Genomic DNA, 20525 nt, shown 5'->3' on the forward strand with positions numbered 1-20525 from the left:
TTCTCTTGCTGGTGTTGTGTATTATAGATTATAGGAGAATAACGCGGGAGTGTTTTCTGTTGCTTGTGTTGTTATTATAGATTATAGAAAAAGAACGTGGGAGTGTTTCCCGTTGCTAGTGTTGTGTAGTGTACATTATGTTGTGTAAATCCATGTATGTAACTCTTGTCTTAAATTTCAGACTTTGTTTGTATTCACTTCTAACAAAAGTTAAAACGTCATATAACTTATACCTTACATACGTGTATGTAATGTTTAAAATGTGAACAAAGCCTTAAGATTTTACACAACTTACGTGAGTTTGTCACTCTTTTAAAGATTTAAGCACAACACGTCCTTTGTAAGCCGTCTCTCCACCATCCGACGTCATAAGCCTGGGGCCTCTACTTACGGCCATTCTCCATCTCCGAGGAGCAGGTTTGGAGAGTTTCACGTTTCGTCGGAAAATGTCGGGTCAAAGGTCAACGCCAGTTTTAGTGAGGACAATGTCTCAAAAGATGTGGACCTGTCCAAAAGGAATTCTGATGGTAGGCTGCGCTCAATACGCCACAATCATATTTGATGAGTTTTTTTCAATTTAAACTTGCATTTAATAAATGTAATTTTTATTTAGTGGCACCTTTAAGATGAAGCAAGAGGAACTGATGCTTAAATCCCAGCGCTTACAAGGCCTTTGAAACGTTTAAAATTAATATATAACATTTTTATCACTCACTTGTTATGACAACGTAATATACGTACAACAATATAAGGCCTCCCTTGAACACCAACGTTTGATAAAAGTAGAAATTTAAAATCGTAGTTTACTTATTGAAAAACAATCAAATCTAATTCTTAATCCCTTAAAAAATTGAAGTTTAATTTAAGCCTTGATTTAAAACAACAAAAAAGGTTTTGAGGAGTAGATATGTCCCTTCAACATTCTCATTAGTGTAAAACTTGTTATTGGATTGTGTGATATGGTTATCCTGCTGTCTGGGGACTCGCATTTGCAAAGACGAGCAGTGTTAGCATACTATAACGAAACTCAGACTAATTTATATTAAACAAAATAATGACCAGTCAGTAAAGTGCAAGTTTAATACTACCATTACAATTTGGCCCGGCATGGCCAGATGATTAGAGCTCGTAATCTGAGGATCGCGAGTTCGAATCTCTGCCACACCAAACATGCTCGCCATTTCAACCATGGGGCGTTATTATGCTAAAAGTGTATCCAAAGAACTGGCGATGAATGGTGTTGACTAGCTAACTGCCTCACCTAGTGGAACAACGGTATATTTGCGAACTGACACCGCTATAAACCGGGTTTTGATTCCCGTGGTGAGCAGACCATAGATATCCCCTTGTGTATCTTTGTGCTTAGCTTCAAACAAACAAGTTGCCTTCCATGGTCAGGTGGTTAGGGCGCTCAAGTCGCTATCTGAGAGCCACAAGTTCGAAACTCCGTCACACCAAACATGCTCGTTCTTTCGGCCGTGGTGGCGTTGTAATATTATGATCAATCCCACTATTCGTTGATAAAATGAGTAGTCCAAGAGTTGGCGGTGGGTGTTGATGACTAGCTACCTTCCCTCTAGTCTTACACTGCTGAATGAGAGATGGCTAGTGCAGATAGCTCTCGTGTAGCTTTGCGCGAAATTCCAAAACAAGCCATCTGGTCTCACTACTAAATTGTGGACGAGTAAGTCAGATAGCTATCAAGTATTTTCTCGCGAAATTCAAACTAAACCAACCAGACTCAGTTAAATAGCGTTCATCATAAATGTGAAGCCAGTGAAAACGTACGAGTTGATATTACCCCATGAATTGGACATGGAAATGGTATGCTAATTAAAAACTACGGACAATGCACAAAATGTACCATACGGTAAGACAACAATATAAAAGGTATTATCACCTAGAATTGGGTAAGAGTGTAAAGAAAATAACATCAATTTCTGTGAGGGAAGAAGAGGTCAACGCTGACCCCGACTTTTCCTGGTCCAAAACATGGACAGAATTCCTTTGAAAAAGACCGTACATAGAGTACTAGCACTCCTTTCCTAACTTTTTTCTACACAATTCACAGACATGTCTCTTGTCCAACAATCCGTAGCCTCCACAGACGTGTCTCATGTCCAACAATCTCTAGCCTCTACAAAGTCGCATCTTGGCCAACGATCCGTAGCATTCATCTTGTCCAACAATCTCTAGCCTTTACAGACGCATCTCTTGTCCAACAACCCGCAGCCTCCACAAAGTCACATCTTGTCCAACAATCCCTCGCCTCCACAGACTCGCCTCTTATCAAACATATCCCTAACCTTCCATGACTAGTCTCTTATCCAACATTTCCGTAACCTTCCATGACTCGTCTCTTATTCAACAATCCCTAACCTTCCATGACTCGCCTCTTATCCAACATATCCCTAATCTTCCATGACTCGTCTCTTATTCAACAATCCCTAACCTTCACAGATGCGTTTCTTGGCCAACAATCCTTATCCTTTACAGACTCGTGTTGTGTCCAACAATAACTAGCCTCTCTAGACTTGCTTCTTGACCTAGTTGAATAATTGAGTCTATATAATAAAATCTGTTAAGGTTTATTTTCAACATAACCTAAAAATGCCTTTTTCTTCGTAAATTATTAAATGAAAAATTACATAACTAGTTTTTTTTCCGAGTTAACGTTGTCACGTATTAAAATATATAAAATAAATTATTCCACTCAGCGCTTTCTGCTCTCTCGTATAATATTGGACTTCTTATACCTTTGTCAATTGAAACCTTATCTCCTTTTATACTGAGCTAGAATTGATTATTTTTAATCAAAGATGAAAAACTTTCTATGGTACAATTCAAGCATGTGAGCTTGGATCTAGTTTTTATCTTGTTTGCAGTCACTTTAGTTAAATAAAAACTAATAAAAAGTTTAAATACATAGAACGTATTCTAGTTGAAATTGTAACTTAATTATGAGTTTAACAAGGTTTGTTGTAAAAGGATAAATGACCGATGTCAATAGCAGCTGGTTTGTAAGTGTTAAGTATATACTCCGTTTTTATAAACACTTCTGTATCACAAATTTTAGAATTAACTCTGGACAATATCAGACATTATTTCTCTTTGCCGATGTACTATATTTGAAGAATGATACTTAAAATTCTTGTGTTTTTTAAGTCTAATTTAATGAAAGACTTGTAACAAATAATATCTGTAGTTCATGTTTCGTGTTTCTTAAAAAGGAAGCAGTTGCTACTAACGTTAAATTGAAATTTAGTATATATGTATGTATGTATGTATGGATGAATGGATGTACGTATAAGTGATGAATGCGAGTGTAATATTTTTTCTTAATCTTGATCTCTCTGCAATAGAAAAACACCCCACATAATTTAAATATATATATATATATATTTAATTTCTGCTGCCAAAGAATTGTGTAGTTAAACTTTGAAATGAGTTTTGAATGATATCAATAGGAGTTTGTGACGAGTGTTTGTAATGCCAAGTGTGTTTAGTGAACTTAGTTTGCATGGAGTACAAAGTTGAAGCAGTGTTGTATATCTGTTTTCTTGCATGCCTGTTCTGTATCGCCTGCGTGTACCTGTGAAATGTCTTGCTTTGGAGTTTGACGTTGATGTCATCTAGCCTGCATGATGTTTCAGAAGTGTTTACATCAGGTGGAGCCACTATGACACTAAGGTTGTGCAGCTTACTTCAGAAAGAGCTTATCAATCCGACGTTTTTGGGGCTACCGCCCCCCATAATGTCAACGGCAAGTAGTTTAACAGGTGCGAATATTACAATCCACCAGTGGATGAAGATACAAAGGAAAGGATTAATAATAATAATAATTTATTTCAATAAGTTATTGTTAATTGTTTTGATTTAAGTAAGTGAACGTATGATGACAATAAATAAAGGCATACATTTATACAGTAATATAATTTGTACTGCATTTTAAATTGTAAAACAACTAATTGACACTATTTTTATTGATACGTAAAATCCAACGCATGTTACACTTGCTAAAATCCACCAAAATTCCAATCAGCACTTTATACCCCTATCGGTCATAGTTTGTAAGTTTATTGGCAATTATTGCTGCTTCGTGGAAAAGAATGGTTTATCGCACCCCTTAACACTGCAGGTATTACTTGCATGAAAATATGTTATGAAATGTAAGAAGTGTGAAGTTCCGATTACTTTGCCTTGTTTTCTGCTCACTTGGAATGACGCATGAAATGTTTGTTTATTTATGAAACAGTTTGACACACGTTTATTTAAACGGCGTTCTTCAGAATTAATATTGAAAACATTTCGAGTTTCAAATATAGATACAATATATTTAGTTTATATGTATATCGTATATCTTTTTTACAAGACTATGTTTTAGAGGGAAACAAATATTTAGTGGTGATTGAAGACCTGATTGATATATCACATACAACAAACCTTGTGCATAACGGCATAGCGTTTGAAGTTACACACAAAAAAAAGTTTTACGCTAAATAAAAAACACTATTGCTGAATCCATTTTTAACTGTCTCCAGCAGCTCATTGGTAAGTTTACAGACCTACAATGCTAAATTCAAGCGTTCGATTCCCCTTGGTAGACAGAATACAAACGGTTCATTGTGACCTTTGCATTAAGAAAAGAAAAGCAGCTATTACAATTTATGACATATAAGTAACCTCATCCAAACTTTAATGTAATAACAAGTTTTGGTAAATAGATTATTTTAAATTGCAAGGTAATGTTTTTTAATTTCACCAAATCTTGCGTTTTGTGACCATGTTCGACAGTAAAACGAATGTGATATATTCATATCTTCATAGCTCTTTTATGGCACCAGGTACTGTCATAAAATCCCATACTTCTGATACGACCACAAAATTATTGTGCAGAACAATTACCAATGCTTTTTTAAAGGTAGCATATAAATAAAATCAACAAGTTTGGCTTATTATATTTTATGATATAATTTTTAAGCTATTCATTAATTTATATCTTTGAGTTTATAGATTTTTAATGTCAATTGGGATGAAATTGAACATAACTCCACAATTTCTTTTATATTCACGCCCATATAGTTCTGATACTTCATTTTTAAATACAAAAAATAAAAACACAATACAGGGTTTGAACTTTAAATTTAATGACTTTTGACATTAGATTAACACGATATCTTTGTTAAAATTTACAAATAAATTCGATTTTTTATTGAAAAAATGAATGTTTTATTTAATATAGAACACATTCCGAGAAACTTTCATTCTAGTGCTTCATAGCAACACGTTAAATTGACAGGATAGGATAGTCCTGCAATAGTTGTTGCAATTTATTTAAGAGCGGATTATGGCTCTTGGTAAATCTAGTAAAGGGGAAAGTAATACTAAAAGTGAAGTTGGTGAACAAAGACACCTTACCCAGAGCAAACGAAACGTAGAACGTAGAAAAAAAATACATAACCAGACTTTGTGATATAGGACAAAGACCGATTTGAAATGTTAAGAAAAGAAGGATTTAGTAACAAGGACGTTGAGTACCAGTTAGGTAGCAAAAGAAAAGATTGTGGAATAGAGAATAAGAAAGGGTATAACTAGTATTTGGATGAATGAGGAACTTCTAAAGAAGATGAGGTAAAAAACAATTATCCAGAAAGGGCAGGAATATAGTGAAGTGCACGAGAAATCCGTACATTTATGTATGAACTAATCCTATAAGTAGTGGAACCAGTGAGTGCTTTTCCATTTACACAACTTCTAATGGCTCTCTAGGAAGGGAGATATGGAAAACCATCAGAAGTTATTAAGATGGAAAACTTACTGCAAAGATGAGATACCAGCAGAGTTTGTAAGTAATTAAGCATTCCAATAGTTAAATATGTGGCTGTGACTTGAAACTCAACTAACCATGAAGAGACAATGCAACATGTTTTAAAAGTCCGTTTCTATTTTTCTCCATTCCCATGAAACTTAAGGCTATACAGTGTGGGCCAGCACACCTTCTAATGCTGCTAAAAGTAATCCTTAACCAGAACTAAGTATAAGGTTGTGAATGAGTTGTTATAAGGTCAAAATGGTTTTAGTATAGAGTCCATGTCACGCCAAAAAAAAAACATGTTCGGCCTGAAAAAGTTTAATGAGAGAACCATAGAGGTTAAAAGAAACTCTTTGTATATGATTCAAATACATTTTGTTTGTTGACGATGTAACAGTTTTAGACGAATTTGAAGAAGGAATAAAACGGTTGCTTGACCTGCTCTTTGCTAAAGGGAAATACTGTAGACCCAAAATAAATGTTAATAAAACTAAGAAAATGGTATTTTCATTACCTGAGGAATATCCCACAAAATACATCGAATTACATACTAAAGAGTTGAAACAAATAGACAAGTTTACGTATTTAGGGACACGAATATTTGTAATGATGGAAGATGTGAAAAAAAGAGAAAACGAAAAAGTGACAACAACAATTGTATTTTTCAATCTCTAACCATTTCTCAGAAGAGATGTCAAACTATAAGAGAAGGTGAAACTGCTAAAATGTTGCCAGTCTTACTCTACGAAACGAGAGTTGAAACCATTTGAAATGTGGTTTTATATGCAAATGAAGGTCGGTGATTATATAGAAAGAAAACTAATAAAGAAATATTGGTACCTGCAAAGACAAAAATGCAACTACTGCATATGTGTAGGAAACGGAAGATGCGCCACATTGGACGTATGAACCAGGGCGAGAGGTAGAAAGACACAAGATGCTCATTACTTCAATGACATTATGAAATGGGTTAAAGGTAAGAAGGTTGAACTAGAGAAACTGGTTCAGGCAGTGAGAAATTGGGAAGGACATCATGATTGAATGTTAAAGTATGTCCATTTTATGTTTGCGGAAGAAACGTAAATATGAAATTTCTTTAATAACTATGTATGGAAAAACGTCGTACGTAGAGTATGTTATGTTAAGAATAGTTGTAACCGATAGAGAAAAACGTTTAAAAGTTTATCAGCCAGTCGACACCCATCAAAACTTAAAAACAGAGATAGGAAGAATTATTGACAACAAGATGAGTATTATAGACTTAAGAAAATGTGGGAATGAATGGTGTGAAACATTCTAACTTTCACACCATTTATTTATAACGTGTTATTGCAACATTCATTATTACCTCACTAAATGTTTTGTACAGCTTTAAGAACTCAGTATGTATATATTTAAAACATGGTACACATTGTGTGTGCTATGGTCAGGATGACTCTACAAAGAAGTAGCGAACAAAGTGTGACGGTGGGAGTTACTTTCTGTTGCTCGCTTTCATCACCCAGCTCTTAATGTCCTTCCACAGTGTTTCAAGTTATTAATTAATTGACGGTCATTGCCAGTAGAAATGACTTATCGGCCAAAGTTGAAAGGTCATAGTTCAAAGTTGGAAGTGAGTGTAACTCAAGAAATGGCTCTTCATATCAGTATCACGGTGACTGATAGAGTAGAATCTTCATCTGAGTTTGTGTATTATTTCAATATTGGGAGCCAGTTTTTTACTGCATTCCCCCATAAAGAGTGCTAGTGCACTCTCTGAGATGCACAAGACACTCGTGTGTCCATCCCACATTGTGTGCGTATTGTGATATAGAAAATGTAATATATATGTGTTGTGTGTGTAAGGGAGTGATGTAATCTATGAATGTAATTAACTTACGTCAAAGACAATAAATGTTCAATTACAGCAATAATTGGGTGGAGGGGTTGTGAGCCGCCAGTAACGTGCTCCGTTTTCCAAACCATTATCCCATAAAGTTTGGGTGATATTGACTCAGCTACTAAAGAGTATCTATATAACGGACAGACAAACAGACACATATATTTTAGTGCTTTACGTGTGTAGATAATAAGTTATTACAGCTTTATTTGTGACATGAAATCTAAAATAAACACGTTTTATCCCATCAATTATGCAATATATTTTTAATTTTACAAACAAATTAAATACTTTCTCATTTTCATCACGACCCTGCATAATTAACCAGACATCGAATACAATTGAAACTTCTTATTACGTTGTTCCTTAGGTACACATACGTACCGAACGTTTGACTAACATCTGTTCATTATAACAGATGCCTACAGTTCAAGGACACATGCGACAGAAAGCAAACCTTCATTAGTGTACTACCCCAAGCAGTAAGAGAATGGCAATGTAATGATAGCGTTGGGTTCATTATTTTCGTTTTCAAGATAGGATTTTGCCGTTGTAATGCCTGCAACGTCCTCTATGAGAGTAAATCGAAACAAATCACTATGTGAGTAAGATGCCTTATTTAGTTTTACAATATGTTTTCAATCTTGTGCACTGATTTAACATTGTCCGAATATGTGCTTAGTAAATTGTAATAAAAAAACAAAACACAAGTCAGAGTAACGTAATTGTTATTATGTGGAGAACGTAGCTTCAGATTAAATAAACAAAAAACTCACTTTAAATTTACCGTTTTCAACGACAAGTAGTTTTCAGTTTGTTTAAAAAAATATTTCATTTTAAAACAAACTGAAAACTACGTTGAGACAGCCTTAAGAACGAAGGTATAGAAACTATATTTCCATAAACTTCATCAAAATTCGTAAACTAATAATGCAAAGATTTATTGTTTAACAGACACAGACAAAAAATTAACCATAATAACTGAGAGTAAAAATTAAAAAAAAAAAAAGTTAACTGGTCTTTCAGGTTGAATTTCAAACTCTAAACATGAGAATATATAGCAATAATTAACAAACATTTTTTATCATCTTTAATATATTTTTTAAAATGATTTTTTTTATTTCTCGTTTTGCTTTTCTTGATAAATGCATATAATGTTGGATATATCAGCTTTGGATCGAGTACAACGGCTTGCTTAAGTTATTTTTCTGTTGGCGGCTGCAAAATATTGAAAAAACTTATTTCAACTAATTTTGATCTGTAGTTGTCTTGTTTTTATTTCTTTAGCATTTGCATGAAAACGTACAAGTGTTTATCGCTATTTTTTCATTATCATAAACCTAGTCTGATGTTTGTACTTGTTTGTGTGAATACAATATGAATTAGATTATATACGTATATATATATATATATCAAAACAGACTTTTAAGACGTCCAGTGTATTTATTGGTCTTGTTGAATAACTTAAAACTTTTGAAACTGATTTTTTGCTTTAAAACGGTTTTCCCGCACAACCATCACCGATAAAGAATGTATGCTATATAAGATATGCTTTATTATCTTGCATGTATTTCTTACTCTAGAAACCTCTTATACTGTTCACATCTGCTGTTATAAAATATCTTTATGTAATACGTGTTTTAAACCGAACGGATACGGTGGTTTGCGATCACATTGCAAATCAGTATTTGATTGGACTATAGGAGATCGAAAGTAATAAGAATTGTTTTAAAACTTTAATTACTTACGAAGTCGTGTTTAGTTTTTGCACTATCTTTAAAACGTTGAAATAAGAACTATTTCATGATGAACATAGAATGATTTGTCAAATGCTATCCATATTTTGTTATTATTTCTGTTTTCAGTGTAAGTTCTGACATCTCTCTATTGTTTTCAGAAGAAGAAACAGAGGAACCAAAGTTTACTGTTTTAACAAAACAGCACAAGTCGGCCATTAGAGCTATTAGGAAGGTATAAATATTAATAATTTATTTTGTCTATATCTTTCTCTGTTTGAGATTTTGAGTTTCATCGAAACTAGTGTATACTTTAAGAAACAATACACCTCGTTTAAAAAGTGATTTCAGTTTATGGTCCCCTCGAGGTGGATTCCTATACGTGGTGAGGGGACCTCCCAGAGAAGGTTCTGTACTTTCAGTTTACCTCCTCTGGGATCTAAACATCCACCCATGTGTTTGCAGTGCGTAATGCCCTGTGAAGGGGAGGAGAGGATCCTGGTGGTTGAGGGGTCCAACTCTAACACACCACTAGTCCACTTGAGCTAGGGTCAACCAAGTACCAGTGTTGGACTTCTCAACGGGTGTTGTGGACATTGTGTCTGATGCTGGTGTTTGGGTATAGTACTCACAAAATCCTGGCGTTGCGGCAGTGTCCCTCTTTGGCGTTATAGTGCGTCCCCTCGTAGGGCTCCATGGTGGGTGGGGTTAGTGGGCACTGAAATGTAGCATCTAGATTATCGATACCCTCATTTATGAAAAAATAAATTAAAAATACTGAGAAACAAATTGTACAGTCAACATCAAAATTAGATTCTGTACCCCGATTTCTAATTATCCATCTCTTATCCGAGAAAGGCCTGGCATGGCCGAGCGCGTAAGGCGTGCGACTCGTAATCCGAGGGTCGCGGGTTCGCGCCCGCGTCGCGCTAAACATGCTCGCCCTCCCAGCCGTGGGGGTGTATAATGTGACGGTCAATCCCACTATTCGTTGGTAAAAGAGTAGCCCAAGAGTTGGCGGTGGGTGGTGATGACTAGCTGCCTTCCCTCTAGTCTTACACTGCTAAATTAGGGACGGCTAGCACAGATAGCCCTCGAGTAGCTTTGTGCGAAATTCCAAAACAAACAAACAAACAAATTTATCTGAGAAATCTTTAGGGCGGATGTCCACCTTTTTTATCCCAAGAGGAATTAGAGGAGCTTCGTGGCTCTCCTATATCAGTCAAGAAGTTGCGCTCTGGAGATATTTTAGTGGAAACGTTTTCATCACGACACACCAAACTCCTCTTGACATCAAAGGCCATTGGGGATATACCCATCGATGTTACTCCCCATGCAACTTTGAATTATTCCAGAGGAGTTAGAGCTGAGAGGGATTTAAAGAACATTCCTGAGTCGGAGATCCTCGCGGGTTTCTCCAGCCAAGGCGTTTCTGCGGTGCGCTGGGTGTCCACTCGCAAAGACTGAATTATGATGCTCACTAATGTTCTGATATTGACGTTTACATTACCACGCCCTACTGCCACAGTCAAAACAGGTTATCTGAATTGTGAGATACGGCCATACATTTCCAATCCTGTCAAAAAATGTCCAGTGTCAAGGCTTCTGTCACTTAAAAACATCATGTCGTGGTTCGTTAACATGTACTCGTTGTGGTGGCAAAGACCACGACGTTTACATGTTCAAACTACAACCACGCTGTGTTAACTATAGTGGTCCACCCCCACCCCTCTTACTCTATTTCTTGCCCTAAATGGGTGACAGAGAAAAAAGGTGCAACACTTGAAGACTATAAATAACATCTCCTACCCAGAGGCTAGGAAATTATTGTCCCCAACTTCATCTAGGACATATTCTGCTGTACCCCATTCCACTGTCACAGTTGGAGTGCAGACAGATCTCTCCGTGCCTCCAGCAGAGTCGTTTGCAAAACATCTGAAGAATCGTTGTGCTCCATGATTAAAAGAGTTGGCGATTCTATGTCTACTTCTATCTCTGTCCCTTCCACTCCTTTCAGTGACTGCGAAGTTCCACTTCCTTTGGCTTCGGGTTCGGGTGTTTCCTCAGGTCCACCCTCTTCTGCAGTTCTGAGAAGTAAAACAACCATTCGTTTATGCTCTCAGTCACTGGAATCTTTGTCCACAGACAAAGACCTGCCTACTTGACCCAGGGCAGGATCCATGGAGATTAATAGACCTTCACCCAATAAAAAAACAATATGATTAAAAACAGAAGAGTTCTCCGCCACGTTCTCTTCCACGTAAATAAAAATGGCTACTGTGATCCACTGGAAATGTCGAGATTTTTGTTGAAATATACCAGACATTAAGGATTTGATTGATTCTTACCATCCTGTGTGTCTCTCCTTACGGAAAACATTTCTGGAACCTACTGAAGCGGTTTTTCTTGTACAGAAATGACAGGCTGTGTGATGGACGAGTGCATGGTGGGGAAGAACTGCTGGTTGATCCTCTTCTGCCCATCCTGTCTTTGCCATTTGATACACTCTTGGAAGCTGTAGCCATCCGTTCTTCCTTGGGTCGTATCATCACAATTTGTTCTCTCTACCCTGATCCTTAAGAGACCTATGATCAATCAGACCTTGATGCCCTCATTGAGCAGTTATCGTCTTCCTTTTTAATCCTTGAAGATTTTAATAAACATAATCCTCTGTGGGGTAGCGCTGATATTGATGAGAGGGGTCGTTCTATAGAGTATATGCTCTTGAATCACAATCTATCTCTCTTCAGTACTGGTTCTTATACTTATTTTCATGTACCTAGTCAGTCTTCTACAGGTATTGAACTTTGTATCTGCTCCCCTTCACTTTTCTCTTACTTTCCTCAGAAGATTGACAGTAACCCATGGGTCAGTGATCATTTTCCTATCATTTTGAGAGAGACTGGATGTGGTCGATGCCATCCTACCCACGTGCCTCGATGGAAATTGGACCAAGCTAACTGGCCTTCTTTCATCACTCTCTCAGAACTTGATCCTGTCATCGTGTGTGAGTCATCGGTAAATGATTGTGTGACACCAGTTACTGACTGCATTGTCCAGGCAGCTGCTAAGTGTATTCCTAAAACCTTGACACGTTTCTCACAGTATCTTTGTCCTTGGTGGAATTCTGCCTGCCACATAGCACGGAAGGATCAATAATGGATCTGGGATACCTTACGTAGGCATACCACACTTTCGAACTACATCACTTTTTAGCGGGCCCGTGCACATGCTCGGCAGGTAAGACGTCAAAGCTAGAAGGAATCTGGGATTAAATTCACAACCACCATCTCTTCTACCACTAGTTCCAAAGTAATATGTCACAAGATTTAAAAGATGTGACATTTCTTTGAGCCATTTGAAGAAGACGGATACTCTCAATTGAAAGTATCGACTTCTATTTGCCGAATATCTTTCGAAACATTCTTTCATTTCCATTTATACGGATGGTTCGAAATCAGGTGACTCTATGGCTCTGCCATGGTTTGTTGTGATTTGGTTGTTACACACAGAATCCCCTGCGTAACATTTCTCTTGCTCTGAATCACATAGAAGCTGTACAGTACACGAACTGTACTATTTACGCTGACTCACTTAGCTCTCTACTAGCCTTGGAATCGCTTCACGTTAGCTCTCGCCCTGTTCTTGTCAATATTCAAAACCGACTGGCCCATTTCTCTCTATCATCTACTTCTATCCAGTTTTCCTGGATACCAGGCCACGTCGGTACTCACGGGAACGAACTCGCTGACATCGCAGTTAAATCTATTTACTTTGGTACTGTCACCACCGTGCCTGTCCCATACAAGAACTATGGTCCAGTATTCAAGGCTCGGCTCCGCGCTAGTTGGCAGTCGACTTGGAGCAAGCAACGTGATTGCAACCTTTTCTAGATCAAACCTTCTATTGCTCTTTAGCCGTATTACTTCCGTGAGGATCGGAAGGAGGATGTTGTTCTGGCTAGGCTACGCACTGGTCACAGTGTTTTAACTCACCACTCTCTTTTATCTGATACTGATGCACCGTTGTGTGGTCTGTGTGAGACTCGTGCCGCAATAACCCACATTTTACTGTCATGCCGTCGCTATGATTGAGAACGACAGCACCATTTTAAAAATGTTTTTACCATGGGTTCACCTATGACGTTGGACAGTGTCATTGGCGATGGTAACAATGCCCACCTCAGTTGTGTTTTTAAATTTTTAAGAGCCATTGGTCTTTTTAACTCTATTTAAGATTTTAATTTGAAAATTGGACTATGTTTTGCTTTTGCTATGATTTATTTTTATATTTTAATGACTTTACTTTTTTACCTTTTTACTGGTTGTTTGGCGCAGGTAGCTCAGTTGTTTTGCGTCAATTAACGCGAAATAACCAACCAACCATCCAATCAGCTAATGGTCATTGTGGTTAAAACAGTTCCTAGCTTTAAATAAATATATTCGTTTAACAGTAAAAAAACAAAAAGAGCTTTCCTATCTCACAGTATGTCCAAACCTCAACACAACTGCCAATAAACCTATCCTGTGGTAGGTAAAAAAAGTATATATGGTTAAATGATAAACCCAATTTATGAGGACCCTCGCTTGTTTTTCACTTATTGTTTGTGTAAATAGACTTACGTAATTTGTCAATGATTGCGTTAACCCCATACAAATGTAAATTTGTAGCAATGTTTCAATTATTCTGCAAAGCACTTGATAAAAATAAAAATCTTTATATCAGACCGTTAACAGTAATAACCGAAAGGAAAATGCGCTTCAAAACAGTCTGTCAATTGTACAATTTTTGGCCTTTCTGTTAATAGCAGACTTATGTAAATGGGCATTGAAGAGGGATCACATCTTGTGTTGGACAAAACTGTGGTCGTGATCTGCCGGTGAGTAACCGAAAAACAGCCGACTGGACACTGTTAATTATTAATTCATTTACCAGTGATCAGGATTCCATTATTTCGAATCGTACCATCCAAGCAGTAATAAAAATAGTGCCGTGTAGTATTCAACCTTCAACCCAAGAATCATTTACTTCAGATGTAATTAAAAAGGCACAAACTCAATTGTCCTATAACTGTAAATTGATACAGCGACTAACAGCACTTCTGGTACAATATTAATATAGAGACAACAATACGAGACTCTTAACCATGTTTCTATTGTTCCGGCATGAAAAATTGTATGAAATAACGTAACGTTGTGAGAATCGTGCTAGTAACATAGTCTGAGTCATTTGATTTCTCTAGGAATTCAATGCTATTGTCGGTTGATTATGTTAGTTTCATCCCTGGGACTTCATTCAACCATGATGGACAATAACTCTTCTGAGACAACAATTAACAGTGGTTTAAGTTATCTTCCTCATTTACCAAATTTCCATCCAACTGGACATTCTTGGGACAAACTTAACTGATGCATTCTTCATCATAATTCTCTGACGTTTATGAACCGATGCTAGACTACTATTAAAATATAATCGTACAATATACCTTTCGTCATTTTGGGGAGTGTTTCTCAATTCCAAGAGAAGTCCAATCTGATATAACCCTAACACAGCAGAATAGCTCCTAATCAAATGAATAAAAATCAGCTGGTATAGAGTCCAAATAGTGCTTGTAACGCACTATTTATATATCAGATATAAGCGAAGTGTTTTGAACTGTGTTCAAAGGTTTCAATTATCTTGAGATATTGCGTTTACATTCGTTTTTATCATACTTACTGTGCTAGTGTTTCCGAACAGAATAATACTTTGGGACGATTTTAATACATAATCATAATTACTACTATCAGTGTATTTTTTATTTATCTAACTAAATACAAAAACCACAAAAAATTATGATAATTTGTAATTACGGCGAAATTTACTAGTAAACCTAGAAGTTCATTAAGTTTTAGTAAGTTTAAGAACTTTGAGAACTTTTCATAAAAGACGCTAAGCACGTCCTGAAGCGTTAGAGAAACAAGAACATGTAATAAGTTTTGTGGTTATTAAAAGGAAAAACTAAAGTTTATTAAAATATACTACACAAAGTATGAAAAGCTAGTACGGTTCAGAAGAAAAAGAGTCGATTATAACAGAACAAATTGATGAAATAAATGTACAAGTCCAGTTCATTGATTTGTTTTTACAGATAAAATACTTCGTCGCCAGGAGAAAGTTCAAAGAAGCTTTGAAACCTTATGACGTAAAGGATGTGATAGAACAATATTCTTCCGGTCATGTTGACCTATTAGGCAGGGTAAAAAATTTGCAGGGAAGGTAAGAGAAAAACATTTGAAACTGACGAAATCCCTTTATTACAGAATAATCACAGAAATAATTAAAATATAAATTTTGAAGATTTTATAGCGGTTTATTTTTAGGCAATCCCTTAAAACCAAAATCGGCAAATCCTTCTTATATTTAAAATAAATATGTATATAATATACACATTATAGTTGTATAGATTATCACATGGTAATGCAAAAGTATTGTCACAGAAATGTTAATATAACACATGAGATTTAAAACAAAATTGTTCAATCACATTCTTACGCGAAATTTATCACCGTAAATGAAAATACAGTATCGTTAATTTTAATTCTCACAATTATCGAAAACAGCATGAAACTATTATATTATGCTCGTAGGTTAGATCTCATTTTGGGAAAAGCGGGTTCAACAGCTAAGGACGTATATCAGTCTAAAATCAGCTTAGCCTCAAGGATAGTGAAAGTGGAAAGATCGGTGAGTTTCTTTTTTTACGATTTTGTAGCATTTTCTTAATAAGTAACATGTCTACAATTTCATATTTGTGCAGATAGGTATACTCGTTTATATGGCATTATATTACAAATTCGGTTTTAACCTTTTTTGTTTTCTTTCTTTAAGTAGTTTTGATAGGTAAAAAGAAAGTAGTGCACAATGGTTTATATTCTTTAAATGTGCTTAATACATTAAAAAACTTAATTGACACCGGTTTTCTCTTTAAGTGCTTTCATTATATATATATATTTAGTTACATAAAGAGTAGTCCAAGAGTTTGCGGTGGGTGGTGATGACTAACTGCCTTCCCTATAATCTTACATTGCTAAATTAGGGACGGCTAACGCAGATAGCCCTTGTTCTTGTTTTAACATATTAAGAAACCAAATAAACACAGTCACAAAACTGTGTTCACCTGATAACATTAACGATGAAATCAACAAAATAAAACAACACTTCATCAACATCAACAAATTTCCTCAAAAACCCGTGGAAAAAATTATACGCACACATTTTTACCAACAACAATAAACCATAAGATACAACAAACTACAAAACCTGAAAATACTGCATACCATATGTTCCCGACATCAGCGAAAAAATAACCAACATTTGGAAAAACTTATAACAAAACACAACATTCCAGTAAACACCAAATTTATTCAAAAACCAGGTACAAAACTAAAGTCCATACTATGTAAAAACTACACTGACAAACAGAACACCAACGTAATTTATAAAATACAATGCAACAACTGCTACGACTTATCTACTGGAAAAACAAACAGAAAAATGGAAACTAGATTAAGAAAACAGAAAAAAACTCCTTCATGCATTTTTGAACATGAATCAACATAAACATAGGAAACATACAGATATTGAGTAGGGAAACAAATATAAACAAACTCAAAATCAAAGAAGCCTTACTTATACAGCAACTAAAACCAAAATTAAACCAGTATAAAAGAACACCTTTATACCTATACTAATTAATAAGGCCCGGGGCTGCGGGTTCGAATCCCGGTCGCACCAAGCATACTCGCCCTTTCAGCCGTGGGAGCGTTATAACGTGATGGTCAATCCCACTATTCGTTGGTAAAAGAGTAGTCCAAGAGTTGGCGGTAGGTGGTGATGACTACCTGCCTTTCCTCTGGTCTTACACTGCAAAATTAGGGACGGCTAGAGCATATAGCCCTCGAGTAGCTTTGCGCGAAATTCAAAAACAATAAAACACTAATTAATAACCTAACATACACCTGCAACGCGCCCTACAATCCAGTACCCGTTTATACTCACGTCCCGAAGACATGCGTCCGTCAACGGTCACATTCAAAGACTCTTTCTTTCTTAACCTGAAGATGACCTAAGAAGGTCGAAACGTTGTTCTCTCATTATGAATAACAGAGTTAATACCAATACCAGCCGTTCTGAGATACATTTGTATTTCAAATGGGTTTCTCGTCATCAAGAAACCAAACCAATATAATAAAAAGAAGGCAATGCACAGTGTTTTATAATCATCATTACATTGTTCTTAATACGTATGTGTTCACGTATTGCAGTGTTTTTTATTCGTTTATTTTGAAGAACCTTTGACGAAATGTATTTCTTGGAAGTTAAACATAAGAACTAAAACACGAAATGTCGTGTTCAATTTGTTCTAGTGCTGTTGCATTACTTACATGATCCATCTGCCATTTATTATCTTATAATGTAAGAATACAAGTGAGATTTGCGTAATATATTTTCTCACGGTAATATAACCAGAATTTAAAATGCGATTATAATATTCGCTGGAAAATAAAGTATAATTTTTTCTCTTTTTTTATTAGGTTGAAGATATCGAAAATAAATTAGACCAACTCATGGAAATGTACTTAGAAGATAGACAACAATGGAATTCACCCGTAACACTTAACAATATACCGCCCTCACCATCACACTCCACGATAACTTTAGCACCCTTAAAAAGCCCCATCTCACCACTTCCTCCAGCTGTTCCACCCACACTGGACAAACTCAGATATAACTTTGCAGAGAAACAACCTAGTGAGCCCAACACTCCTGTAATAAAGAACATCAGTCGACCAATGCAGCGTGGAAATTCGGACCTGAGTCAGAGGCTGAAAAAGCGAGTCACGTTGTGTCATTCACTGGACACGAACACAAATATAATGGAACAGCCTCGAAGGTCAGCTGAAAGCGACTCTTTCTTAGCGGTGTGTCCAAGTATAAGGATTGAGACAGAAAACCAAGTAGATTCTCAAAGTACGTTGTTGTCATCCGTAGACTCTGTAGGTCAGATTAGTACGGCAGGTACAGAAGTCGAGTCTTTAGAAGCAAGCGAAGGAGATTTAGAACTTTGCCCTGAAGATACTGAAGTAGCAGAATTTCTGAGGTCAGGGGGGAATGAGAATGCTGATTCTGATTGTGACATCAGCACTGTTACTGTTATCTTACCTGAAAAGGCTTCTTTACTGAGGGAGCAAGTCCGTGATTTAAAAACTTAAGAGTGTGACGCCATCTCGTGATGTTTCTGAAACGTTATCGTCTAGTCATGCTTTGACTTTTGTATGTACCGATAACAAAATTACTGCAAATCAACGTGAAAAGTATTTCTAGTGAGAGAGTGGAATTTGACATTTGAAAGTCCTGTGCGTGGCATTTAAGAAAATATATGAAGCTTTAAATTATGCCGAGGTTCCATACGTTATATTAATATTATTTGAAGCCTCATCGAGTCATTGCAGCCCATGTCCCTGTGTCCGGTCGTTCTCTCTTTGACGAATTTGCATCTTGGTAATAATCCTGCATCGTAGATTCCATTACAAAATCCTCTATCAAAAGTTATCATTTCCAAAGTACACCATTCCTCATTGATGGTTTTCCATAATCCATCTAATGTATGAGAATGATGTTTTCCTTATGCTCATTTCAAGTTTTATCGAAGAGATGTCTATAGGCTCTGCAACCGGCGACTTTATTGGAATGTTTCATTCACCAGCTGCTTGAGGTACGTGACAATTCAATGGATATATCATGAAAACAATTTGTATATACGTGATTTATGTCACTTTTATAGACGGAGATTATTCTTGATTATGTTGTGTACTGTCTCCAGTCTTGAAAATTCTGAATCTCCAATCTAAACGAATCTTATCATCTGAAAGTATGGATATGTTTTTCTTTCAGAAAAGGCTGCTGCATACCTTTCCATAACGCGATCACTTTTCGTTGGCATCACACTAACTGCATAACGCCAAACAGTGTTAAAAAGTAGTTCTGATATATGTCTTTCCGACTCAACTTTATATCGGCTGTGACTTGCTGGTATGCATATTGAAACTCGTTTTGATATAACGTACTTAATCTTCTGTAAAATATCAACTTTATTAACCACATTTCTCAATTCACGACTCATTCAGATTGGTGCATTCCATCCATTTCACTTCCCATCTCGTAACCGTGATTAGCTTCTTCTGTGGTCAAAGTAACCAATCGCGGTCTGAGGTTGAAACTGTTTATTTGTATCAACAAAACTAAAGAATCTCAGGAATATTTAGTATAGTTCCATACTTTTGTTAAAGATGCGAGTCCTTTGATAGCATAGAACCCGTACTTAAGCTTCATATATAGATATATGTGTGTGTGTGTATGTGGGTGGGTGGGTGGGTGGGTGGATATGTATTTGTGGCCTAGTTCCATCACTAAAGCTTTACCTGTTGAGATAGTAAGGAGTTGTCTAGTATCAGTGGAAATGTAAATAATTATTCGATATAAGTGAGACAGGTTTCTTAAGATACTTGTGATATTTCTAAGCTTTAATTTATGTAATTTATATTTCAAGAAAGATATTTATAAATGTAAGAATTCAGCGATCACTTTTATATTTTGCCAAAGCTTTGAGTCTAAATGTATTGTATAGAAGATCGTTACGATTTCGCATGTCTTGTAATGTAAGACGTTTCAAGGATAAAATTATAATTTCATAGATCTGGGTTCTTTTCTTACACTAGGACTGTATATCAGTTATTACCTATTAAAACAACTACAACTTAAGGTTTTACTTTCCTATTTTCTCCTGACAGGATATTGTAATTTTTTTCATTCAACAGTATTTTATCTGTAGAAAGATAACCAGCTTATATAAATATTGGATCTGTGTTAATAATTATTTAGAGGATAAAAACATTTAAGTGAATACAATAAACAGTCACCAATACTAACTATTCTACACATTACAAATGGACCTAAATGATTTTGGTAAACGACTTAGTATACTTTATAATGGAGTATTTTTAAAATAGGCGCCAGTGCTTTTTAATACGGCAAACCGAACAACTTGCTTTACGAT

General features: G+C 36.0%; 1 protein-coding gene across 9 annotated transcripts in view; it reads left to right on the plus strand.

Moving 5' to 3' along the window:
• The window catches only part of LOC143252676 (potassium voltage-gated channel subfamily KQT member 1-like), a 286359-nt gene extending 266541 nt beyond the window's left edge, over positions 1–19818 (plus strand). For 6 of the 9 annotated variants that reach the window (XM_076505178.1, XM_076505185.1, XM_076505182.1 and 3 more), the window contains 6 exons: positions 319–527; positions 3654–3779; positions 9589–9662; positions 15558–15685; positions 16057–16153; positions 18004–19818. In XM_076505178.1, coding sequence (XP_076361293.1) covers positions 319–527; positions 3654–3779; positions 9589–9662; positions 15558–15685; positions 16057–16153; positions 18004–18681 — 1312 coding nt within the window. In that variant the 3' untranslated portion in view covers positions 18682–19818. The remainder of the gene's footprint in view (positions 1–318; positions 528–3653; positions 3780–9588; positions 9663–15557; positions 15686–16056; positions 16154–18003) is intronic. The other 3 variants (XM_076505179.1, XM_076505184.1, XM_076505180.1) reach the window with 2 other exon arrangements.
• The last annotated feature ends 707 nt before the right edge of the window (positions 19819–20525 follow it).

The sequence above is a fragment of the Tachypleus tridentatus genome, chromosome 6 (assembly GCF_004210375.1).
Source record: "Tachypleus tridentatus isolate NWPU-2018 chromosome 6, ASM421037v1, whole genome shotgun sequence".
NCBI classification, from domain to species: domain Eukaryota; kingdom Metazoa; phylum Arthropoda; class Merostomata; order Xiphosura; family Limulidae; genus Tachypleus; species Tachypleus tridentatus.